The sequence below is a fragment of the Brachycentrus maculatus genome, unplaced genomic scaffold (genome assembly GCF_059751285.1).
Source record: "Brachycentrus maculatus isolate JH-2025_06_01 unplaced genomic scaffold, ASM5975128v1 h1tg000512l, whole genome shotgun sequence".
Taxonomy (NCBI): domain Eukaryota; kingdom Metazoa; phylum Arthropoda; class Insecta; order Trichoptera; family Brachycentridae; genus Brachycentrus; species Brachycentrus maculatus.
The window spans coordinates 315,909-342,189 of NW_028281258.1; the positions used below are offsets into that span (position 1 = coordinate 315,909).

General features: G+C 36.1%; 2 protein-coding genes across 3 annotated transcripts; both read left to right on the forward strand.

Annotated features, from left to right (window-relative positions):
- The first annotated feature begins 12 nt into the window (after positions 1-12).
- Positions 13-13,398, forward strand: MED15 (mediator complex subunit 15). Of its 2 annotated transcripts, XM_088272607.1 has the most exons (12): positions 13-144; positions 1,601-1,777; positions 1,876-2,015; positions 3,596-3,834; positions 5,898-6,357; positions 6,729-7,232; positions 7,620-7,776; positions 9,275-9,471; positions 9,701-9,879; positions 10,565-10,689; positions 10,774-10,876; positions 11,289-12,650. In XM_088272607.1, the coding sequence occupies exons 2-12, from the start codon at positions 1,683-1,685 to the stop codon at positions 11,628-11,630; spliced, it is 2,541 nt and encodes an 846-aa protein (XP_088128733.1). In that variant the 5' UTR covers positions 13-144; positions 1,601-1,682; the 3' UTR covers positions 11,631-12,650. The 2 variants fall into 2 exon arrangements, with proteins under 2 accessions (XP_088128733.1, XP_088128732.1); XM_088272606.1 differs by lacking the exon at positions 13-144 and having other exon boundaries at positions 1,455-1,777; positions 11,289-13,398.
- Positions 13,399-15,245: 1,847 nt separating this feature from the next.
- Als2 (Amyotrophic lateral sclerosis 2) lies at positions 15,246-26,024 on the forward strand. Its single transcript, XM_088272601.1, has 8 exons — positions 15,246-18,545; positions 18,631-18,962; positions 19,281-19,835; positions 20,473-20,708; positions 21,602-21,781; positions 22,189-22,379; positions 22,891-23,054; positions 23,936-26,024. Exons 1-8 carry the CDS (start codon positions 15,434-15,436, stop codon positions 23,981-23,983), a joined length of 4,818 nt encoding a protein of 1,605 aa, XP_088128727.1. The 5' UTR covers positions 15,246-15,433; the 3' UTR covers positions 23,984-26,024.
- The last annotated feature ends 257 nt before the right edge of the window (positions 26,025-26,281 follow it).

The following is a 26,281-nucleotide window of genomic DNA, read 5'->3' on the forward strand; positions in this document are numbered from 1 at the left end:
GATTAGTCACCTGTTCAATGTAAACCTCTGAATCAATCGTTTCGTTACGGAGTAACAGTTCAAAACAAACATATATCTTCAATATCTCACTAAGCATGCAACATGACCTTTTTCTGATGAATATCAGTCTTGAAAGTGGTTTGTGTAAGTACCCCTTGCTTATGATTTTTTATCACACTCCCATGATTTTTTTTCTACAATACCGTCCTAAATGACCCCATTTTTCATCTCCAGTAATCATTTGTTTCGAAAATGGGTCATTTGCATTGCGTTTAAGAAGCAATTCACAAAAGCTATAAGCTTTGTCAAGTCTTGCTCATGAAATTTATGAGGTACTCATAAATCCACCATTTTTTGTTTATCAAAATATTAATGTGATACATATGTACTACATGTATGTGATAAGTTCAGATTTTCTGCTATCTACTGTGATAATCGGTATCAATTATTGCCTTTGTTTGATCATCATCGACTTCAACTAAAAGTTCAATGAAGTCCTTTTCGTTTTTATAATGAAAAATCACTTGACCGAAATTTGGTGAACCATTTCTGACACGCCTTTTTTAAATGCTTGATCAACACACATAACTTTTTGTAAGCTTGTGATGCATGACCTTTACGAAAAAAATCAAAATGTCACGAAAATGTTCGCTTTTGTTCTCTATGTTTCAACTAATTACATACACACAATACTTGGCAAATCAATACAATCTTGCTACTACTAAATACTTCATGAAGGACCAAGTAATAACATAAGATTTTAGGAACAATTTATTTTATTTTAAAAGATTTTATATGTGCGAAGATGTTAATATAAATAAATAAATAAAATACAAGTAAATACCTGTTAGTGAAATCCATAATGACTTTGTTTCCAATCTTATGTACAAATGTACATATAAAGATTTTCAAATTCCAAAAATAATTTTTAGAAATTTACAAATTGATATATGGACAAGTTTGTTGGGGGAGGTAAGCAAGTTTGAGATATTGGTAGGTAATGGAATATTAATATTGGAAAGTTTGGATAGGAAACCCAGGTGCCGTCGTCTAACGGGGACTCAAAGAACATATTTTTCAAGTCTTCCTCTTCGAGACGACATTAACACATGGTAGTATTCTTGACATATACTCTGAACAAGTGGAAACCGCAACAATAGTGACTGATTCGCATTTTGAAGATTGACGTTGTCAGTTGATTGCATTTGAAGCTGTGTCTAGCAGATGGAGGATGTAAAATTAGTATATATATACACTTCCACAAACTTATATTGAGATGCTAGACAGAGAAAAATATCCTCAAAGATTTCACTCGCGTTTACTTTTTGTGTCTTATTTTGTTTCGATTTTTCATTGATTTAGTGCACTTTTTTGTAAATAAAACTCATTGGACTTCGTACACCTCTTATTTTATTTTTCACGGAACGACATTATACCACAGATAAAATTCAGCTGTGGGTATCTCTGGTCTTCAGTTTGACAGAACGCGTTTTATTTTGCGGTCTCGTCGTTTCATATAAAAATTTCATTGTCAAGAAGAAAGTTTTAAACTGTTAATTGTTTGATAAATTTGAACGACAGACGGCCACCTTTGTTCCAGAATCTTATCACTCCGTCCGTTTGACCTAAAACAGAGGTTTTAGTTATCTGTGGATTATAAACAATAAGGTATTGGTGGAGCGATGAGTGATTTCGGGAAATTCAACATCGGAGTGGTCGGAGCGGAGGATGGAGCGTGGCGTACGACAGGGTTCCGGCAGAATGTGATACAGAAGATGTGCGTAGACGCCTTAAACTTTAAATTAATTGTTTATTTAATTCCGTATTTGAGAATAATGTTTTGAAAAACAAGGTTAACTTTTTCCCGCTTTTTAGAGATGAATCCATCCTTCTCTCGGGTATGCCGACATCTCGCAATGGAATGGAAATGGAAAATCACGTCTTCCAAAAGGCCAAATCAAAAGAAGAATATTTAAGTATGGTAGCTAGGTTGATACTACACGTCAGAGATATAAGTAAGTAATATCAGATTTATCAATATATCGTTTAGCTATTAAATATATTATTTATATTATCCACTGACACTTCGTGATGGAATTGCATTTTTAATTTATTATTAGATTAAAACCAATATTTTTAGCTTTTCCACTTTTTTATTTGACCAGCGACCGGGTTTCGTCGTTACCGACATCATCAGACTGGTGATGTCGGTAACGACGAAACCCGGTCGCTGGTCAAATAAAAAAGTGGAAAAGCTAAAAATATTGGTTTTAATCTAATAATAAATAAAATATATTATTATATTACGAATCATTGTCCCATTTTATGCTGGTTTTTAAAAGTGCGGATATTAATTGCGGAAAATAATACATATCGTAGTCATACAGGAGAAAGTGACCAAGTGCATGTTTTTACAAAAGCGTGATCATTGACTATTTGATATCTTACTAGCTTAATATTGCCCTGCAAAAAATTCCAAGGGATTTTAAACTTGAAAGTATAATATATTGACTTGTTAAAAATGACTAACTGCATTGATGTTTATTTTCTTGCCAAGCAAAAGTGACTTAATTTTTACCCGGCTCAACCCTTCCGAATTCAATAAAATTATTTGAGTCCGTTCAGTTTCACTCAAATCACTTTTTTTTGGCATTTTAATATAAAATAATGAAGGCTTAAATAAAAAGTACAAAAAAAATTCCATTTTTTCACTGATTAAAATAACTGGAGAACAATGTTTCACATATAAAACTGACCCTTGAAATTATGAAATGAGAGTTTTCGAATAAACCACGCCCCTAACTGTCGTAGGTCGGGATAGCAGGTAATAAGTAGTAGGTAAAATCCATCAAAATATAATACAATCCGAAAAGATTGCAAGAATTCCAAGAGTCGCAGTATTTAAAGACACAAACCAATTCTGTAAGGGGTGCCTAATACATTTGGCTAAGGCTGTATATTACAATGCTTATGTATTGAAAATATATTAAGAGCTACAGTCTAAATTACATTGAATTAAATTACAATTAATTCAATGTAAATCAAGATATACAAAACTTCCAAGATCAAGATCAAGATATACAAAACTTGTGTCCGACCCATCATGATGTATGGAATCCAAAGTAGAGCAGACACCGCTGCCACAAAAAACGCGCTTAGAGTGTCAGAAATGAAGACTCTGAGAAGCATAACAGGCAAGAGTCTTCGAGATAGAATCAGAAATGCCAAGATCAGGGAAATATGCGAGATCGAAAATGTCGTTAGGTGGGGAAGGCAACGAAGAAGGCAATGGTATGTGAGGAGAATGGAACCATCCAGACTCCCCCACATCGCACTGTACGGCCAACCCCATGGTAGACGACTCCCGGGCAGACCACCAAAGAGATGGGCTGATAGCTGGGAATCGACGTTGCAGGAGGCTTCTCCCTCTTAAAAACAGGCCGCAACGCCTATAATAAGAAGAAGAAGAAGAAATTACAATTATTTTATCAGTACAGTTAAGTACAGTAAAACCCGCCAATGTACATATTTTTTCTGTACATGAAGATTAAATACATAAATAGAACAAATAAAGACTGTAATACTATTCTTACAGAAAAAAGTGGTATGGGTGGGGGTCCAGGTGTGGTTCAAGGTTTACCAGGAGTTACTGCAAACAGCCAGCCCAATTCTGCGGCGGGGGGACAGAACCAGGCGGCCGGAGGTCCCCAAGGTGGTCCGGGGGGCGCAGCGCCCGGACAGGGCATGGCCCCGGACCCCATCAACGCTCTGCAGAACCTCGCAAGCCAGGGGAGCAAGAACAATCAGATGATGGGCCCACAAGGTCAAATGCAGGTGGGAGAAATTCATGATTCGGTGACGATAGGTCGTAAAAGCCTCCCATGTGCCCAAAGACTTAAATGTTTCTTCTTCTTCAAACCCTTATCCGCACCCAATGCGTAGGGCACTGCATCATATAAACGCAGTGTTATCTTGATCGGTAACATATGAAGGAAAGGTGTTATCTTGATTGGTAACATATGAAGGAAAGATGATCAGCCCTCCGCTTTAGGTACCAGCCCAGGGTAATATTGTATAAATATTACAGTGAAAAAATCACTTATATTTATTTGACTCCCTCCCCCCTGGGAATCCCTGAGTAATGTTAAATAAATAAATATTGTTTGTATAAAGTGAAAAAACACAAATATTCATTTTCGACCCCTCCTCTGGGAATCGAAGCCGGGACCTCCAGAAAGGTAGCCGAGCGTGCTGACCATTACACCATGGAAGCAGACAAAGGACTCAAATATTTATTTCCTATAAATTGATCCATTTCTATAGTATATCCTGAACATCGATAAAGTCATGCAGATCATTGTTGCGCAAAGTGTGTACCACGGCACACTGGTATACCGTGGTGATTAGTTGGTGTGCCGCGGAAAAAGTCTAGTTTTGTGAAAATAACACAATTGCTCCAAATTTTTTGATCGCCTGTTTTCAGTTAAGTAGGCTCACATTTCGCACTAAACATAATATGTTAAATATGTTACCATAATATGGTAAATATGCACCTCTTAATTTGGTAGGTGTACCTTGAATAGAAAAAGTTTGCGGGACACATATGTAGATCATTGTATCTGATTTATTTTGTGTATATTAAATATTGAAACTAGCGATGAAACGGATAGTGATTTGGCTCACAATCCAGTCATCCGGTATCCGGTAGAACAGCTGTGATGATTCTTTTAGCAGCGGGTGTGATTAGCCACCTTCACCGCCCGTCAAGAGCCGTTGAGTTGATGAGGCTGGATCGACTGTAACTCATGAAGCTCATGACAGCTTTTGGGATTGTTTCGACGAAATGGGAAATGAAAATGGCGGCAGCTTCAGGATAAAGAGAAACAGTGTTGCCATATATACAGATTTATCTGTATTGATACAGATTTTAGGCTGCCGGTAGTAGGCACTCTTAGGTAGTTCTTTTAGTTTCATACAGATTTTTGGAGTTGGACATAGTATATGATAAAACAGAAGAATGAAAATATGTATAGATTCGAGCATGATTAACATTTGATAATAAATACTGAAACGTTGGAAGGATTATTACTATCAAAACAACTACAATGATCCATGCTACAAACTAAAAATGAAGTGAATAAAAATGTGTATAAAAATAAATTTTATATTTTGGGTTATTGATTCTATACAGATTTCTAGACTATTTGATTCAGATTTTTTGGTTTGGCATATGGCAACACTGTAAAGAAAAGCGAGATTTCCAATGAAATTGAACATTGTTTGAAAATTGTATATCTCGATCGTAATTCCGATCCTTACTTTTGGCACTCAATCAATCCAAAACAATATCCAAACTTGACAGTGTTTGCAAGAATTTACTTTTCACCTCCAAGCATCATCGTTTATAGTGAGACATTGTTTTCTGAAGCCAGCCTTGTCTCTGAAAACAAGCGCAATCCTCTTTTGCTCACAAACGCGGAAAACATTGTGTTTGTTAGTCATAATTTACCTTGAGTTAGCTTTGAATATTAATAAACAGTTTTACTCACCTATTTGTTTGAAATAACTAAATTTATCAGATTTTCATTCATTTAACATGTATTCTATTATTGATTAAGTATCATACTTATCTAATATGGAGAGTAGCATTAATTTAATAAAAATTTTATATTTTTTAACTATCCTGTATCTGGCCGGATATTACCTTACTATCCGGTATCCCGATGGATAGTAAAACAATGCCAGTTACCGGATTTAATACAATAAGTTCAAAGCAATTTTTTTATGTTTGCCTTTATTTTAATTAAACCCTTTTTAATTCCACTAGTTTTTTTTAAATGCTCGTTTTTAATGTAACTGTATTAGTGTATTTTTATGATTTAATTTGTACATTTCAGGTTAACCAACCTGGGAACCAAATGGTGGGAATGCAGAATCAAATGGGTCAACAGGGACCCATGGGGCAACAAGGTCCCATGGGCCAGCAAGGCCCCATGGGTCAGCAAGGACCCATGGGTCAGCAGGGCCCCATGGGTCAGCAGGTCCCCATGGGTCAGCAGGGCCCCATGGGCCAGCAGGGCCAACAGCAGAACTCCCCCATAACGGCGACAAACCTCCTCCAGACCCTCAATCAGAGGCCCCAACTTAACATGCAGCAGTTGCAAAACAAGATGGGTCCCGGTATGGGGATGGGGGCTGCCCAGATGGGGGGACAGATGGGGGGCCAGATGGGGGGTCAGATGGGAGGTCAGATGAACAATCCCATGGCAGGGATGCAGAACCCAAATCAAATGGGGCCCGGTGGGATGAACCCACAAATGCAAAATCAAATGAACCCCAACATGGTCGCTCAAATGGGTAAGAACCGCTTATTCTAGTTGGCAATAAGTACATACTTAAATATGTTATTTTACATCAAATGAGATATATTTCTTTGGAATAGCTTTATAAATTGGCTTCCGGGCATGCTGCGGTAAGAGCATTTTTGTGTTTTATCTCAATGCTAACGAGTCCTCCTTTCACTAACTAAACAAACAAAGATTCTTCAATAGGAGGAATAACTTCGGAAAGTAAGAGTGGCCTTATTTGAATAATTGTAGAAAAGGTTTATGTTTCCTTTAAAAAAAAAATAGAAAGTGCATTGAACTACGCTCTGATTAATAAATGGATACATTTTAAGTCTTAAGATTATATGTTATTGTTAAAAATTACTCAATTTCTATCTGCAGGAAATATGACTAGCAGCCAAATGACTATGATGCAGCAACACATGCAGAGAAAAGATGGTCCCGGTGGCATGCCCGGGATGGGACAAGGTGGCCCCGGGATGGGCCAAGGAGGACCCGGGATGGGTCAAGGCGGTCCCGGGATGGTTCAAGGCGGGCCCGGAATGGGCCAAGGCGGTCCCGGGATGGGTCAGGGCGTTCCCGTGATGGGACAGGGTGGACCCGGAATGGGTCAGGGTGGTCCCGGAATGGGTCAAGGCGGCCCCGGTATGGGCCAGGGCGGCCCTGGAATGGGTCAAGGCGGCCCCGGGATGGGTCAGGGCGGCCCCGGGATGGGTCAAGGCGGGCCCGGGCTGCAGCAGGGGGGTCCCGGTATGGGCCAGGGAGGCCCGGGGATAGTGCAAGGTCCCAGGGCCGGAGCCCCGTCGCATTTCTTGAGGCAGTCTCCTTCTCCATCGGCCCAACCGAGTCCTGCTCCCATGGGGGGGCCGAGTCCGGCATCAATGGGTAATTATCAACTATAGCTTTTGAAGAAATAAATAACTTTTATTAAGGCCAAGTATTTGTTAACTCGCAACTTTATTTTCTCTAAATCCAGGTAACATTTTTCATAAATGATTCTTTTCATCATTTTTGCATTGAAAAAATTAGTTTTTTTTTTCTAAATATGTAATTACACATATGGTTTTGTAAAGAAGAGAGTAATTGAAAGGTTTTAAAAAATAGTAATTTTTTTTTTTTAAATGTGCATGGCTGAACACATTTTTATTTGAACGCTTGAGACAAGGTTGAGATCTAAGCCTTAAACCTTTTGAAAATCATATCTCATGGGAGAATAGAAAATATATAGGAGCTGCTGTAAAAACTTAAATAAAAAATAATTTGGTTTTTCAGGTGTAATGGGTGGGCCGATGGCGTCTCCCATGTCAGTTGGCAGCGGGGGGATGGGAGTGGGGGGCACGGGGGGCGTGGCCAGCCCCGCCCTGGCGCCCTCCCCCTCCCCCCACCACCCCTCGCAGCACTCCCAGCAGCACATGCAGCAGCATCAAAGGTTTCAAATCAAACCATTCATTTGTAGCAGAGTGAGCTGAAACGTGTTTGACTAATTTTCAAATGCCTGCCTAGGGATTGTTGAGTATTTCCTCTGTGGAAGCTTTCGAATTTTAAATATTGTTATAATATATATTAGACATCTCAATAGAGATCAAAAGACTGGTCACGACGACCCAGTCTGATGATGTCGGTTACGACGAAATCCGGTCGCTGGTCAAATCTAATTTTAATGTTTAAAAAACTAAACTAAGACCTCACTTTGCGTCATAGATACTTCCCAAAAGATTCTCCGAAATTTAAAATTTGCAAAACGGGAAATTACCTTTAAATTTAAAAACTTATTCTCTGAATAATAATTTTAAAAAGACAACGCAATTCGAAAAAACAACGACGCACAGCGAAAATGAGTTTAAATTCAGTAACGACGCAAAGCGAGAAGTGTATATAGTTGTTATTTTATTCTATAAAATGCAGTTAAAATGCAAGAAATGTCTGTACAAAACTTCTAAAGAACTCTATTACTTGACATCTCAACATAGATGAAGAAGAATATGGAAGTCTGGGCATTTATGGGTCTGATGACCGTCATAGGCTGGTTTATGTGATCACTTTACACACGTGTAACATTCACCAATTCTTCTACCCATGATAGGCTCAAATTCTTGGAAGTCTATATATATATGATCCAATTTCGAAAAATTGTAATTGAATCACTAGAATTTTCAGAAAACTTCTTAATCTTTTCAATTACCGCTGGTTCAGCCTTACATTCCTATATACATATTATATATATTTGGTCTTGAAGTGTTTCGTCTAATGGTACTAGAACACTTGTGATAAGGAACACGGAAACGCGCAAATGAAATTATTTATTTTCTGAAAATCACAAAATTATCAAGGCGAGAAGAGCAAAGCGACGCCAATAAATTGAGTGAAGCACGATGTTTCGCTTCCTAACAGTACTGAGTATAAACACAAAGAAAACTTGTCACCAAACCGATCAAGTAATACTCAGTACTGTAACTCAAAGGACAAAGAGTGAGTGCGACATATATGTATACGTTTGAATTTAAATCTTATCTGAGCACACAAAAATTTGCCCTCCACCCTTTATATACGGTTTCAAAGGAGTTGTATGTGGTGGGGACAATATTATAAACAAGTAAAGTTGATAAACTGCGTCTCTTTGTTTATTTATTATTTATGCCTTACATATTTCTATACATTAATATTATATTATCAAAATATATCATCAGAAAATACACAATTTTTTATGGCACATGCAAAAATACCTAATGTTTTCAATATTCTTAAAGATAAGATAATGTCCAATCGTTGCGTAGGCCAAGTTGTGCTATCAATACATATATTGAAATTGAGTGAAATATAAAATAAACCTTTGAATAAACCCATTTGGAAGAAACATGAGGTGTTTAATCCGGTGTTAGAGCGCAACCAAATAATAAACGATTGAAGAATGATATTGCAATGTGCAGGTCTATCGGCATGGCTCCCAGCCCGTCGTCCTCGCTCAACACCCCGCTGGGGTCGGGGGTGGGCAGCGCCGGGGGCGCCGCGGCCTCTCCCGGCAACCCGGGCGAGGAGCACGCCTACCGCGAGAAGGTGCGCCAGCTCTCCAAGTACATCGAGCCCCTGCGCAGGATGATCTCCCGGATGATCAACGACGGGGAGAGTGAGTTGGCAAATTACCACATATACTCCTAAGATATCGTACTCATAAAGGAGAAAGTGACCAAGTGCATGGGAGGTGGAAGACCAGCTATCCTTCCATCGTTTAGGCGGTCTTCCTGGGGGTCTGATCCCGCTTATGTTGCTGTCCGCTGCACCCTCAGTACTCGATCGATAGGATTTCTTATTAATATTAATACTGTTTTGTATTATACTTTTATTTTCCATTCCAGATGTAGAAAAGTTAACAAAAATGAAAAATTTCCTGGACATTTTATCTCACCCGTCGAAAAGGATGCCCCTTGAGACCCTCCTCAAGTGCGAAGTGGTTCTGGAGAAGTTGGACTTCAAGAGGAGTGAGGGGATGTCCCTCCATTCCCAGAGTAATCCCCTGCATCTTCAGGGCTCCAAGGTAATCACGTAGCCAATAAATGATACATTTGCCGTAAAACCTTCATAATTAGTTTTATTTGAAAAATGTTGGGAAATTCCGGTCCATTCAATTATGATATAAAAATAATTTTAACTATGATTATAAATTATAAAAAAAACATTAATTCCCTATTGAGTTAAATCCTTTGATCTATAATTTGAATTTTTTTTTACCAGAAACACATTCACTGCTTTTATTAATTTTTATAACAAACAAAAAATGTATATATTCAAAAAAATTGTATTTACATTTTTATCCAAACATAATTTTTTCTGGAGTCAAAATATATAATATTTAATCTTTTAACTTTCTATTTGATTTGTTATCATTGTCAAGCATTACGGTGATTTCAGAGTCATTCCATCATCTCTAGCTATATTATTAGGATGCTAAATCACAAATTTTCTATGGAAGCATGGTTATTCTATTTTCTCTTCTCAATAGAAAATGTCATGCCTAGTTCGGATGTGGTTCTAGGCTAGTGACAATTTGTCGGCGTAACCACACTCCTACACATTCCTGCACTTTTCTAGTCTCCTTTGTGACATTCCTGGCCGTTTGCCTACTAAACTAAACTTCCACAGTTTAGTTTGCATATTCCAATTGTTCCGGAAGATTCCATATCCTTTAAAAGTTTGAATAACTTATTTGATTAATTTTGCAGGAGAACCAAATATTCCAGCCTCTGCTAGAAGTGGTCAATAATAGCCTTCAATCTCCCGTTGCTAATCACACTCTGAAGAGGACCTTCGGGCCGTGCGTTGAGGCACTTTGTGGACCAGAAATAAGGTTTGTCTTAGTTTTCTGTATATTTGTTTACACATTGTACTGAACTGAAAAGTTTCGATGTCTTATTGTATATTCAATGTTTAGACACATGCCTCCAGCGTTGAAGAAACACAAAGTGGAGGAACCCCTTCCTGATATACCTGATGTTCTACAAGGAGAGATAGCTCGCCTTGATACCCGTTTTAAGGTAAATATGTAAACAGCAAGTTATTTTCTTTAAATAGAGAAATATTTGTGTTTTAATTATTTACAAAAATACTTCAATTTCATACTATTTCTGTGAGCCTAAGCGGCTCATTATTAGAAATATGTATCAAATTGTGGTAGAGTGGGTTCGAACCGAAAAACTCTGACTCAAGAGTCCGCGACACTAACCACGGAACCACAACCCGACACTATAACACATGGAACCTGAGAAAGCCTGCCAAAGAGTTTATTATGACTTTTAGCTGAATAGGGATCATAATATGTAAACTAAGGCATTTTATACTAGTTGGCATCGAACCAAATTTGCCAACAGACCAAATATTCATAAAAAAGTCTCGTCACTCATAAATGGATTACTACTTCTCCCTTATTTGACCTGATAAATGTGTCAGGTTGCCCTGGAGGGCCTGCAGGTGGGAGCGGGCGGCGGCAACATCCGTCTGGTGGCACAGCTGGAAGACGCGCGGCTGCCGTGCGTGCCGCCCGTGTGCGTGAGCGTCCCGCGCGCCTACCCGCGCAGCGCGCCCTCGTGCATGCCGCCCACGCAGGCCTACCAGGCCACGCCTTTCCTGCGTCGCGTGGCCTCCGCGCTGAACTCGCGCCTCGCCGCCCTGCCGCGCCGCCACTCGCTCACGCAACTGCTCGACACCTGGGAGATGAGCGTGCGCCAGGCGTGCAATCCTGCTAACCCGCAAGTCTCGCCCACTGCAATCACCGTCACCCTGGGGCTCTAAGTCGTTCAAATGCTATATTCACCACAGATGGGGATTGAACTTCTTGTCTGGAGTATGTGCTATGAAACCATTCCCTCCGCGTTCTCTTTATGTACATATCTTTTGCTTAGCATAATTATTTTCTACGCTTATGTTCAACTACTACTACTACTACCAACACGCCGTTTCTCCGCAGGGATAGGCAGAAAGGATGGAATGCCACACTCTTTTGTCCTGACATACACTCCTCGCCTCCTTCACATCCATACATCTAGTCATACATGCCCTCCGATTACGCAGACTTTTGACACCACCAGATTTTAGGTTCTGATTGATCTGATCGTGCCAAGTATTTTTCGGCCGTTTTCGTTTCGTTTTCCCGCTCACACTACGGCTTATGTTCAAGATATTGTAAAATGTGTAATTCACTCGTACGTGGTATCTACATACAAGAATATCAAACAAACAATATACATAAACAATGTTATGGGAACGTCGATCAATGCACAACCATTAGAAATCATTTTTCAGATTTTCATGGCCATTTTTATTCTTATTTGTTTTTAGTGTACCATGCTCTAGTATTTCGATACTTTAAGCCAACGTTTTAGCTGCCATTGCAGGAGTTATCACGGTGATGTGTTAAAGAATATTACGATTTATCAAACTAATCATCATTTATGAAACATTTGCTAAAATCGTCGACACACAATGACATAATACCCTAAAGACAAAGAAGAAGAAGAAGAATGATTTGAAGGCAGTGAAAAATAACTTTTTTCTTAGAGAAACTTCATACAAATGAATGATTCATGCCTTTGTAAAATGCCATCAAAATAAACATTGATTGCCTAATTTTTAACTTTAGCATATGTATGGTACATCTGAAATGGTATTTGAATCAATTTTTATCCCCTAGGATAATTTGCCCAAATTATTTTCAGTATATCGAAAAAAATGTAGTAATGTCTTAAGTTTTAAATGCAAAAATAAAACACTTGTATAAGACCAATTTCATGGTTATGAATGTAAAAATGACTAGTTTTGAGAACTACAGATGTGCTCATCAGCAGGTGAAAATACAGACTGGTTTTTTATAACTCAATTTGTATTTTCACCTATTGCTGAGTACATCTGTAGTTCTCGAAACTAGTGGTGTTTGCATTAATAAACTCAATAAGTGGTCTTGCACTTGTATAACTTGTTTTTATATTTAAATCATCGTGTTAGTCCACAAAGTTGATGCCAAATCAATAAATTGTTCTATCTATACTGAAAATCAATATCGGTGAGAGAAATTACGAGTTACCTTTGTACCTGAGATTAAAAGATTTCAAAGCATTAACCGGATCCACGCGGCTCGCATAACCGTATGTGTTTTTACAAGACATGCCCCATACGCGGCTGACATAAGCGTTTGTGTTTTCACTTTGCTCCAAGTTTCGAACCTCAGTTCAACTTGGAGGGATTTTTTCATGGTGTGGAACTTTGGATAAAATAATACGTCAATCCTCGGCCTTATGACATCTGTTGAAATATCTGACTAATAATTTGTAACATCACAAGGATAAATAAAACAACAGATCCCTGATTTTTCTTGCGGTCGGTCGGTAATTAGTCCGCGCCATAATCATGCCCTATATCTGTCTCACTCTCGACGCTACGCATCGCCAGTGGGTAAGAGTGACACACGATGCGTGCTTTGATTTATTTATGTTACGATCTAATTTGTTTATATTACGATATATTTCAAGAATAATGTGACACATATATTATAGAGTACCAAAAAGGCACAATGAATCCCATTGAATGTTTTTGTTTAAGAAAATAAATCGTTTCATAACTAAATACATGATAAAAGTAATAATTTAAAAAACGGCAAAATACAGCCGCGCACGAGCATCTCTTAGGAACAAAGTTAACGCGTTTAAAAGGTTAAGAAGAAATAATCCAACATATATAAAATAATACAAAACAACAAAACAGTCACGAGTGTTGCTCACTTTTATTGAAGCACTCAGAAAATTTCAATTGGGTTTTAATTTCTCACTATCCATTCTGTAAATTGTCTATTGTATAACTTGTTTTAGTATGTGAACAGTGCGAACATTGGGTATAGTCGGATTGTGGTCCCGTGGTTAGTGTCTTGAACTTTCACACTCTTCCAAAATTCGATTCTTATTTTGTGTTGGTACATGTATATATATTCACACTCCTTTTTATTCCATAGTTAGCCATTATGTATTACCTGTGAATAAATGTAATATAATTATAATGTAATCGAAAAACTGTATAAATAAGACTGTTTAGTAAAATAATCTACATTTTAGTTTAATGTGATATTGTATTTATATTTTGATATTTATCAATAAAAATAGTTAAGAATATTAGTGACAGTGTAAAATCCCATTTTTTATTATTTTTTTTGTCAGTTATTTTCATGTAAATATATCCATATTTTGTAATTGGTTTTTGTATGGAATGTTTTGTTTAGATTATTTATTTATTTTTGTACATATAAATAAAATATTATATTAAAATATATTAAATTATGAATGGATTGAAATTATTTATATAAGAAATTTTATATAATTCTCCACAAAATTTTAAACAAATAAAACAATATTATAAAAGTAATTGAATGTTATTTATTCTAATTAACTATGGTGGACCTTCACATTGCAATCATAATTTAACCCACATTCATCGACTTCTGTGAGTTCAAAAGGGCTCTATTAACCCTCCCGTCCTGGTGTTGTGTACTTAGTACACATTGCTTCTAATAACTACAATATCTGTTTAAATATAATAAATACAAGGCTAAAATTTTAGGTATTCCTCCATAACATATTTACGCATTAATTTAAAAAATAATATTAATAATAATCAGAATTTATTGGGTACATCGGAGGTATTTTGTGAATATCAAAAACAAATTCGCGTATAAATAGCGCGTGAAGAGTGTACGGGAACCGCGACACTATATTCGCATCTCACTCTTGCATATTTGCACTGTGCAAGCGTGAGTAGCTCAAAGCTCAATATTCTCTAGCGGCATGCCACGGTAGTAGCTTCTCAGCTTCCGACAAGTGTAGACCTATGCTTGTTCCGTGAGCGTTGCCAGATGGTTTTTTAATGTTTTCAGGTAATAAATCTAAATTATTATAATTTTTTACTTCATTTATAGTTAATTAAGGGGATTAACTATGAATGTCCGTATTTTTCCGATTTAAAATTGCTAATTTTTTATTGTGTAGTGGCTACCCAACACCAGGACGCGCATTTTATTTTAGCTTCGGAAGGGAAAGGTTAATATAGCATTTATCTGCAAACACTAAACTCCCCATTTATCCATAAAAGCACTTAATTACCGCCATGGGTACATCAATAAATGATATGAAGAAAATGCGGCCATTTGGAAAAATCCTACTCCACGTAGCCAGGTAGGTCCATGAATCATTCAAATTAAAAGTTAACAGTATGACTGAACTATCAATTGACTATCTAGAGCAAAACAAAAATTATCAATCCCCAGTTACACAAATTCAGTAAAAAAATGACCTTGCAATAAAAAGGTTTGTTACTACTGCCACAATGATTTTATTTTTGACAGTTGCAGCATTCTCTAAAATATATTGTCTATGGTCCATTAAGATTTTTGACATTTCTTCAAAATATTGCGTTATTTTTGCTAAAAAATGTTTATATTACCGTGTAAAATAAACTTGTGACATTCAATTATTTGTCGAAAATATCGTTTTAAAAATACGCACGAGCAAAATGTGCCGGATCTATGTTATCCTTTAATTTATATATTTTTAATTATGGACCACTTATGTTTCTGGAGGGGCTTGGAGAGCTTGAGTGTCGAAAATGAGTGGTTAAATCGAATAGGTGCAATTAAAATTACTGTGATTCAAAATGATGTTATAGTATTGTGCGAAGATCGATGTCTTTACCACGCCATACTCGAAAATTCTTCCAAAATATTGCACTTCGAAAAGATTACCGATTTTAGCGCAGTCGATATTGCGTCTTATAACAAGCAATTGTACTATGTGGATACATCGGGTCAGGTTTTTAAATGTGATCCCGGTTCGTGGGAGTCCAAGGAAGAACTTATAATAAGGGAAGATGCGAGGAATTGCCACCACGGCCACAAAACGCCTAGTCATAGAGTTAAAATCAAATCAATCGCTGGTGGAGAATTCGGTCTCTTATATATTAGTAAATGTGGGCAACTCTGGGCCTCGGGCTGTATGCCTCAGCTCGCTATCAATTCGACCGAACCTAAAAAAGTGTTGTTTTTTGAAGGACGAACTGTTTATCAAGCTGTAGTGGGAGAAAAGTTTGGAATTGTCATCGTGAGAAAGAAAATATGCGACGATGAAACCGACAGCGAAAATGATGAGGATGTGTTCACTTCCTCGTGCTTGGAGTGCCAGACGGCCACGCGGATGTCCACCCCTTCGCAAGTGTCCCTCGCGGACACGTGTCCCCTGGGGATGGCCGTGGCCAAGTCCAGCGAGGACACGAGCAGCACCTCGGCCGCCCTCACGCACCCCGACCCCCACGGCCCCCACACCCCCACCGAGGACACCAGCCCTTCCACAGAAGATTCCGAGCTAACCAAGATACATTTCGATGAAAACTCTAAAAATATTTTAACACCAAATAAAGAAACGAACGACGACAAAAATAAAACGGCTCTAGAAACCGTAACCGAGGAGAATTCAACCGCACTTACCAAAGAAGGAAATTCCGAAGATAAACCCAACATGATATTTATTAACACGGAAGCCGCTAAACAGTTCCTCACCAAACAGTTGTCCTGGGTGTCGGCGGGAGAAGACTACCTAGTTGAGTGCACGGAACGACCTACGAGAATCATCAAAGAGAACGTGTCCAACCTCACCAACCTCGTGGTGGAAGGGGTGAAGACAGTCGGAGACAAGGTGGCCACTCTGTCGAGACACATGAGCGGGAGCAGCGAAACCAACGACGCTCTGCAAGAGTACGAAAACCTTCTGGCCGAAGAACTGAACCCTTTGATGTACTCCTTGTCTTCTAACTACAAGATGGACGACATACAAATGTCTTCCAGTACCATGAGTGACAAGGAGCATTCCCAAACGGTGATTCACGATAGGGCCAAAATGCTCGTGAAGATTGGTCAAAATTTGTTGAATTCCGAAGTTTGGGTGTGGGGTGAGGCTATCAACGGGCAACTGGGTGTAGGAGACACTGTCAAGCGATCTCAGCCTATTTGTATACCCAGATTGTCCAATCTCGGTATACACAAACTGTCTTGTGGGAAATCACATTGCGCCGCTATTACCTTGGACGGTCGAGTGTTCGGTTGGGGGCACAATGCTTGGCATCAAGTCAGCACCGATTCCACCGAAGACAAGAGCAGTCCGCAGCTCTTCTCGGCTAACTCTAACACGGATAGAGCCCGCGATATATCGTGCGGTGATTATCATACCTTAGTTTTCACCTTAGACGAAAATCTTTTCTTCTTAGGAAAATATAATGTCGCTTTCACTCAGGATGCGAAGAATCTTAAAGAATCCATAAAGGGAAAAAAATCCACAGATTCCGATAGTCATAAAAAAGTTACCAAAATTCGTCCTTCTAAAAAGCATCTGGATTTTTATACTACGCTTTCGGCTGATCTCAATTTTACCTGTCATATCTTATCATCGGGAGTGTTGAGCTTATTTTGTTCTCAATCTCGTCATATGCAAGAGACTCTGGCTCTTCAAGACTTGGCCATAGAACAGCAATTCCTAGAAGAAATGATTCTTGTTCACCAATCTCTCGTAAGACCGCTCCTGAAAGTAACTGCCGCTATAACCTGCAACTCCTCTATCTTCGAATCACTCTGTAGTATCTATGCCGATATTATGTATTTCACTTCTTTAAATGTTTTATCATTCTGGAAGTACACAGAAGGCCATAAAAAAGCTACAGAAATCGCTTTGATCCAAAACTGCGAGGAACACATATCCTTGTATGAAAGATATTTAAATGCAGTTTGTAATATTATTGTTTTGAACGGTTTTAACCTGATGAGTTCATATCTCGATGTATCGGTCGCACTCAATAATTTATTCAATGATAAACTGCCATCGAGTAAACAAAAAAATAATAAAACCATATCTGAAGGCATTATATTTTACGCTATAATGCATCCTTTGAGTCGACTCAATACATATAAATGTATTATTCAGTCACTCGCTAAATATAATTCTCGTTCTTCACCGTCGGATGCCAAAGTGTGTATCGAGCAAAAGTTAGCTGATGTTCTTTCTAAATGGGATTCTTTTATTAGTACCCAAGATCGAAAAAAGAACGATGCCAATGCAACTAAGGCATTCTGGGAAAGTGTGGGAAAAACATTAGAAATTTTCCGAACTCCGGAACGCCGATTGCTTCGAGAATCCAAAGCTCATCCACTATCTCTTCTTCATTCTGGAAGATTTAGTTCTCATTGGTTTATATTACTCAATGATATTTTCATTCACATTAATGGAAGCAGTCAAAATATACACCTTTTAGCCACGCTTTGGGTAGAGCCCGTAAACGACACTGACTCTTTACAAAATGCTATTAGGGTAATTACACCCGAAGATTCTTTCACTGTGTACGCTCCGACATCTCAAGAAAAGTTCAGGTGGCTACTGGACTTTCAAACAGCAATCAAAATAAGCCTGAATAAAACTAGCAGCGTGAATCCTCCGCTTGTAAGAACAGCCGTGTACACTTACACAAATAAAAGCCAACTGTACAAGGATGCCAAATATTCTGGGAGATGGTTGAACGGAAAACTTCACGGTACGGGGAAAATGGAGTGGCAAGATGGGAAAACATATCTCGGACAGTTTCAGAACAATCAAATACACGGTCAAGGAAGAATGGAGATACCCAATATTGGTATTCATTTTTATAATTTATAATTGGAGCTATATAAGATAATCTTTTCAATGCTGTTTTTATTCATGTTTTTGTTATATTGTAGGTGTGTATGAAGGTCAATGGAAAGATAACCTACAAAATGGATTTGGTATCATGAAGTACACATCTGGAGATATTTACGAAGGGTACTTCAAGGACGGGTTAGCACACGGTCACGGAGTGAGGAAACAGGGAGACTTCACAACATCCACAGCGACAATATACATGGGAGAGTGGGCTCAGGGGGTCCGACAAGGTTATGGCGTCATGGATGATATTGGTAAAGGAGAAAAGTACCTCGGAACTTGGAGCGATAACAAGAAAAATGGCTGTGGGCTAATTGTTACCTTGGATGGAATATACTACGAAGGAGTATTCATGAACGACACCTTAACTGTTAGTTGGATTGATATATACATTATTACATAACATCTGTATATTGATTCAGCATTAACTTTTCGATGGATCATGATTTTGAATATGTTGTAATATTTCAAAGAACCTAAATAATCAATAATGAATTTACCATTTAAGGGATTGTTATCACCCAAACATTTTTCTATACTTAAAAATTGAAAAATGCAAGACTGTTCGCTTTGTTTTTATCTAAATATCATTACAATTGTTATTATATGCCGAAGATACAATGAATGAGTAGAAATCATTATCTGCTTGTAATGTTTTCATCTATAATATGTTTTGTTTAATTTAAAGGGTCACGGAGTTATGATATTTGAGGATGGAACTCATTACGAAGGAGAATTCAGATCGGCTGGTGTTTTTAATGGAAAAGGAACATTAACATTCTCGAGTGGAGATTGCATCGAAGGAACGTTTAATGGTGCCTGGACAGATGGAGTAAAAATAAACTCCGGAACACTCCATATGAATGTATCCAACCCTGCCCCACCGCCTAATTCAAAACCTAACTCGTTTGGATATTTGAGTGTCCCACCGAGCCAAAAGTGGAATGGATTATTCCGCCATTGCTTCGAGCAACTCGGCTTTCCCGACAACCTTCTTCCGGTAATGGTGGATCAAAGTTTCAAGCTCAACAACTGCTCTTGGAATGAGAAATGTTGGCGTAATATTGCGGTCATTCTTTCTAACGCCCAAGATTCCAACGATCTTCACTCTTCATTCTCAATGGACTCTTCCAAGAAAAGCGATAACAAACTGTCTTCGGAGAGATTAGATTTTATTCCCCACTATGGACAAACCTCCTTGACCATGGAATCATATAATGAAATAAGACAATATATATCAAAGGTTTGAAACATCTTTATTTTATCTTATTTTCACACTCTTATTATTATTTTACATATACTTTAACTATTATTTTTTTTTTAAATATATGGAGTTCTTTCCACCTTTTTCCTTTGTACCATAAAAATATTTGAATTAAAAAAAAAAAAAAAAACATTCGGTAGCAGATCTCTTCCTACTTACATATCGTAGTCATACAGGAGAAAGTGACCAAGTGCATTTTTTTACAAAACCGTGATCATTAACTATTTGATATCTTACTAGTTGAATATTGCCCTGAAAAACATCCCAAAGGATTTTAAACTCGGAAGTATAATATATTGATTTGTTAAAAATGACTAACTGCATTGATGTTTATTTTCTTGCGAAGCAAAAGTGACTTAAATGAACATTTTACGTTTTGGTAGTTGGTCACTTTTTCCTGTACGACTACGATATATACTATTATAAAATAGATACATTTGAATAAAAAGATAATGTAAAGGATAACGGTATGTTTTAGAAATTGTTTGTTTGACTCGTTCTTAAATTTCAGCAACCAATTTTTTTACACGGTATTAAAATTTACATGAGATTAAGTTAAGTAATGATATATTTAAGAGGACATTTAAATAAAATGATATATTTTGACCATTTGTAGGCATGTGAGGTTAGCGCTCATCCAATAGGTCAACTTGTGTCTGGTTGTGCTACAGCATTCAGCGCCTCGTATGGAGGAGTTAGGGTGCATCCGCTTTTGTTGTCACACACGGTGGACGAACTGAAGTGCCTCTCTGTTCGCATCTATTCCGTTATACGGTTGCTATTTCCCGCTCTACCGCCCCCGGATAATTACATAGTGCTGAGAGACGGGGGCGAAGATGATGACTTCACCAAGTAAGCTATTAATATTTTTCTTTACAATATTTTGAGTGTGTCCAAATACTTGTTGACAAAATCTGGATTATCTCCAATTACAGGAGTTATTTTCATATTATTTTTTGACATCTCATCAAAGATAAAGAAGAATATGGAAGTCTGGGCATTTACGGGGCTGACGACCGTCATAGGCTATGACGGTCGTCATAAATGCCCAGACTTTCATATTCTTCTTCATCTTTGATGAGATGTCAAAAAATAATATGAAAATAACTCTTGTAATTGGAGATAATCCAGATTTTGTGAACAAGTATTTGGACACACTCAAAATGTTGTAAATAAATTATCTGGTCAAATTATAAGCTTAAATAATAAAAATGAAAATGGTATTTTATGGCGTTTCTCATGTGTGTGATTATAATCCAGGATTCGGACCGCACATACTACTAATATAAGAATTTCTGCTTAATAAAAAGCTTCTTTAAATTTCAACAATAGATGTCTCTAGTGAAGTTCTTGTGATCATTTAAACCAGCCTATGACGGTCGTCAGCCCCGTAAATGACCAGACTTCCATATTTTTCTTCATCTTTGATGAGATGTCAAAAAATAATTATATTTTTCTTTTTATCGACTTATATCTTCATATACAGGTAATATTGTGTTCTCGGACTCTCAACAATTTGGTTTTCAAGTATATAGCGTAACAGTCTCGGCTCTTGGCTATATATAAAAATATGAAAAAACTCCCAAATGCATGAGTTAACTCAGTAAAGGTTCTTTTTCTTGAGCATTTTGTGGGATTGGAAGGTTGTTGTCTTTTATGTTTATACATGTTTTTCTACTAAATTATTGGAAACACATAAAAAAGACTCTCAATTTAGATCCTATATAAATTAAATTCCGTTTCAGTGATGAAGTAGTGTCTGTGTCTGGAATAGTACAACCGCTCTTGCTCCCCCGAGTTCACCCTTCCTTGCATGTACTATATGCACTGCATCATCAGAAAGAGGATGTCGCTTATTGGAAACGCTTATTGAAATGGAACCGGCAAACAGACGTAACCCTCATGTCTTTCCTTGGCATTGATCAGTAAGTAGAAATCTTGTTCTCATGTACTTTAAAAAAAAATTAAGATTTGACGTTTGTCTGGATCGACATTGCAAGCGTCAAAATACAGCATTATTTTTTGAAAACAGGTATATCGTAGTCATGCAGGAGAAAGTGACCAAGTGCATTTTTCACAAAAACTTGATCATTGACTGTTTGATGTCTTACTAGCTTAATCTTGTCCTGAAAAAAATCCCAAAGCATTTTAAACTTGGAAGTATAATATAATATATTGAATTGTTAAAAAAACTCCATTGATGTTTATTTTCATGCCAAACAAAAGTGACTTAAATGGCCCTCCTGAACATTTTACGTTTTGTTAGTTGGTCACTTTCTCCTGTACGACTACGATATGTTTATGGTCATTCTAACTATATCAAATTTTGCAGAAAATTTTTGATATGCTATACGGCTAAAACGTCCATTGGATCTCCACCCTTTTCCCCGGTGAAGGACCAACTATTCTCTGAAGCTGTGGATACTTTACAGCAACTGAAGACTACATTTTGTCCAATGGAAAAATTACTTGTTATCAAAAGTACTTTCCAGAAAATAACTGCTGCTGTGCAGAAAGAATTAGGTATTCTTTTATTTTACACTAATTAATGGATTTGTAATTTTGAAAATGGATAGAATTTTTTCTATCCATTTCTGGGTATAATAAAAAAAATGTGAATATATGTTTCAACTTTGCATGAATTTAATATATATATTCAATTTGATTCAGTTAAAGGATATTTTGCAACTATTTTTATGTACATAATATTAGAGAATTAACTTAATTTCAAACTATGTCAACAGCCAAAGATAAATCTATAGAAATCTAAGAGAATTGATCATATTTTTAAAAAATTAATTAATCATTATGTGGTATTATACAAGTGTTTTTTTTTTTTTAAATAATCGTGTCATTCCACAAAGTTAATGCCGAATCAATAATAATTTAATTGAAAATACAGTTCTATATTGTGTTGATTTCTGTGAACTTTAATCTTAAAGTAGTTGTTTATTTGCTGTCAATATCCTCATTTTTTTAAAAATAGAATACCTAATACCTACTTAGAAACATGTATTTTTGTTTGGTTGACTAGGACCCACATATCTATGGACAATGGACGAATTGTTTCCCGTGTTTCATTTCGTAGTAGTGAGAGCTAGAATTTTGCAGCTCGGTTCAGAAATTCATTTTATTGAAGACTTTCTGGAGCCATCGATGCAAAATGGCGAACTTGGGATAATGTTTACCACCCTCAAGGTATTTTTTTTTAAATTGACTCAATTACTATACTTTAAGATATTAAATGTTTATACAGATGTACCTTTATTTCTGGGTCAAATAATATTTAATATTCAGACTTGTAAACTTAGAAATAATGAAGATATTCCTCGATCTCCATAAAACAAATTGCGGTTTTTAATGTTCCTATGTGTTTGTGTTGTAAACTAGAGACATAATCTGAACTTCTTCGGTGTAAATCTGGCTAGATTTAAATAATTGCTGAATGAGTCCAGACTGTCTCCATCTTATTGTAATTTTTGTCATAGGTTTGTTTTTGATTTTCTGTAAATCACATTCTTTAAAATTATATTCTTGTATAATTATTGTTTTTAATGGACCAAGTCTGAAAATAAATATAATCAAAAAAAATATCTATATTTTCTTATATGAGGGTAATAGATATATCTTTTTATAGTATTAATAATTGACCTGTGCAACTTACACCTTTTTAAATTTCTAGTGTTAACATATAGCCAATTTTTACAACCTCATTTTATTAAACATTTTGTATGGGTGTTTTATACGCCTGCGTATAAAACACTTGCTTGATAATTGTGTACATATAGTTAAGACCTTAAAAATGAAATTGGTACATAATATTTATATAAAAACATAAAATGTGTAATTCCTTCTTTTCTGACTTTGAAATGAGGCCGGCGCAGAAGGTAAAAATACTCTTCCCGTCCTTAAGCATCAATCGACCCAACGAGTAGAAATATCTCTCCTGTCTGAAGTGTGTTAATTTAATTCTCAGCTTTATCAATATGTAGATTTATACCCAAACTAAAATGTTTCAATAATTTTTGTTTTTTGTTTACAACTAACATATTTTAATAATTTTTGTATTCTGTTTACAGGCCTGTTATTTTCAGATTTTGCAAGAGAAGGTGACAATATGCGATTAACTGATTGTGGTTTGATGAAATGTATGCCATATTATACAGCAGGATCTCGATGACCAATGGTTTATTGATATTCTAGTTTTGAAATCATTTTGAAAAGTCATATCCTTACCTAAGAGAATGTAATACATAATTGTTATGTCACAGAGGGAGTATGTACAATATATTTTTACTACTTCATTTTACCTAATTAAGAATTTGCTCATGTTTTTTTAGTATATGTAAGTGTTATCATGTACATATTTAACGCTTATGTGTTAAATATATATTTTTACAGTAGAACTTCCATATTAAAAAGTTGGTAAACACAGCAATAACAGTTTGCAATATATGATTTTTTTCATAGGGAATATATGTAATTATGGTATGTATTTAATACAATTCTATACATATGTATATATTATATGATATTAGGAAAAGAGGTATTACCTTTCTGGTTTTTGTAAAATTTCTTGATTTTTTGAAAAATAAATTAAACACTCGCGATCAAAATGTGTATGAAATTTTTAACATTACACATCTGGAATTGAGAATTTCTGAAATAATAATTTACAGCCACTTTCAACTACCAAGTTTTTAGGTAAAATCGTTTATAACTCATTGGCGTCGTGTTAAACTCTAAATATTTAATTGCATAATTCTAAATGGTATTATGGGAGATGAATCTCAGAAAAAAACTTTGTAAGATAGAAATTAATTTTTCAATATGTAGAATACATATCGCTCACTCCTTTTAAGAACGTCATAAATCAAAAATTTGATTTTTCAGGAGAATGTTTTTAAAGTTTAAAAATATAATACAATGCATTAAAAATAAATATCAAGCCACTTATTGAACTTTTTACTGTGCAACAGATCTTTTTAGGTAAAACCTGAAGGTTTTTTTCTTCATTTGAAAAATATTTAGCATATTTAAAAAAATAATTAAACAATACCTTTTCTTCAAAATGCAAAAACAACACTTTCTGCCCTATAGCGGTTAAATATTAAGTAAAAAATATGCCGCTTTTGCTGGGATACAGTACATTTTCTGGGCATTCTGAAAACATGCACAACTGAAAATTGACGATTTTTGATTTATGACGTTCTTGAAAGGAGTGAGCGATATATGACAAATGTCATTAAAGTTCTTTGTTTAGTAAAAATGTTTGTTTTTGGGAGAACTTTGTTGTATGGAAGTTCAACTGTATATATCATATAAAACTAAGTAATTACATAATGTACTACAGCTGAAAAGTGCTTTTTTTATTTTGTGATATTACTGTTATAATTATTTTTTGTTATATGCAATTTTAAGTAATGCAGAAGACTCCATTATCCAGAGTGTTGAATATAAAAATGCAGTAAAAAATACATAACCTGGAAAACGTTCAATTTATGTTTAACTGCTCTTATTCTTCCACAATTCAATTAATGTGATGGGTAATAAACAATAATAATCTCTGGATCCACTATGGCCTAGATAACAATACATTATCTACATAGTGCAGATAAATTTATCTTTAAAATAAAAAAAATACCAAATACATAGAGGTAAAGTTAAATTTATCTAAAGTATCCTGCTAAATCAAACGTTAACTTTTTTTGTATTTGTTTTTAGGAAAAAGTCAAAAATTATATAAGCTTAATTTTGTCCGCCTCCGTAGTGTAATGGTCAGCATGCTCGGCTACCGTTCTGGAGGTCCCGGGTTCGATTCCCAGGGGGGTTTAATAAATATAAGTGATTTTTTCACTCTAATATTTATTCAATATTACACTGGACTGGTACCTGAAGTGGAGGGCTGATCACCTTTCCTTCATGTGTAATTGATCGAGTTAATACTGCGTTTATATGAAGCAGTGCCCTATGCACCATTGGGGTGCGGTAAGGGATTTATTATTAATTTTGAAAAAAGTGATAAAACCAAAGTAATACTTATTGGTTATTTTTTAAATGTCTTAATAACATATTCTGTTTTTTCTGAATAGGGATCTACATACACAAAAGTATTTTAAATAAAAAGTTATTTTAAATACAACTTTGCTGTTGATTTCTTAGCAAAAACCAGTCAGTTTAAAAATTATTTATTTGGATAGTAAAAAAATACATAAAATAGCACTGATATTTTGTTTTTAGTTGGACATTTATAATGTTGCTCCAATTATATAAATCTTAATGTACTATAAATATTTAAGCAATACATGTATATTTATATATATGTATGTATGTATATCTAGATCCTTAACACGTTCACTGCGTATAAAATAATGTCATACAGATAAACTTCAATTAGCAAATTTTTGAAAACCCATAACTTTGCC

Bases quoted from the DNA above. Each gene is read 5' to 3' on its own strand.
- Als2 (XM_088272601.1), top strand. From the start codon at position 15,434: ATGGACCACTTATGTTTCTGGAGGGGCTTGGAGAGCTTGAGTGTCGAA. The intron at 18,546-18,630 runs GTATTCATTTTT...GTTATATTGTAG, and splicing joins AATGGAGATACCCAATATTG to GTGTGTATGAAGGTCAATGG. The intron at 22,380-22,890 runs GTATTCTTTTAT...TTGGTTGACTAG, and splicing joins TGCTGTGCAGAAAGAATTAG to GACCCACATATCTATGGACA.
- MED15 (XM_088272607.1), top strand. From the start codon at position 1,683: ATGAGTGATTTCGGGAAATTCAACATCGGAGTGGTCGGAGCGGAGGAT. The intron at 9,472-9,700 runs GTGAGTTGGCAA...TTTCCATTCCAG, and splicing joins GATGATCAACGACGGGGAGA to ATGTAGAAAAGTTAACAAAA. The intron at 9,880-10,564 runs GTAATCACGTAG...TTAATTTTGCAG, and splicing joins TGCATCTTCAGGGCTCCAAG to GAGAACCAAATATTCCAGCC.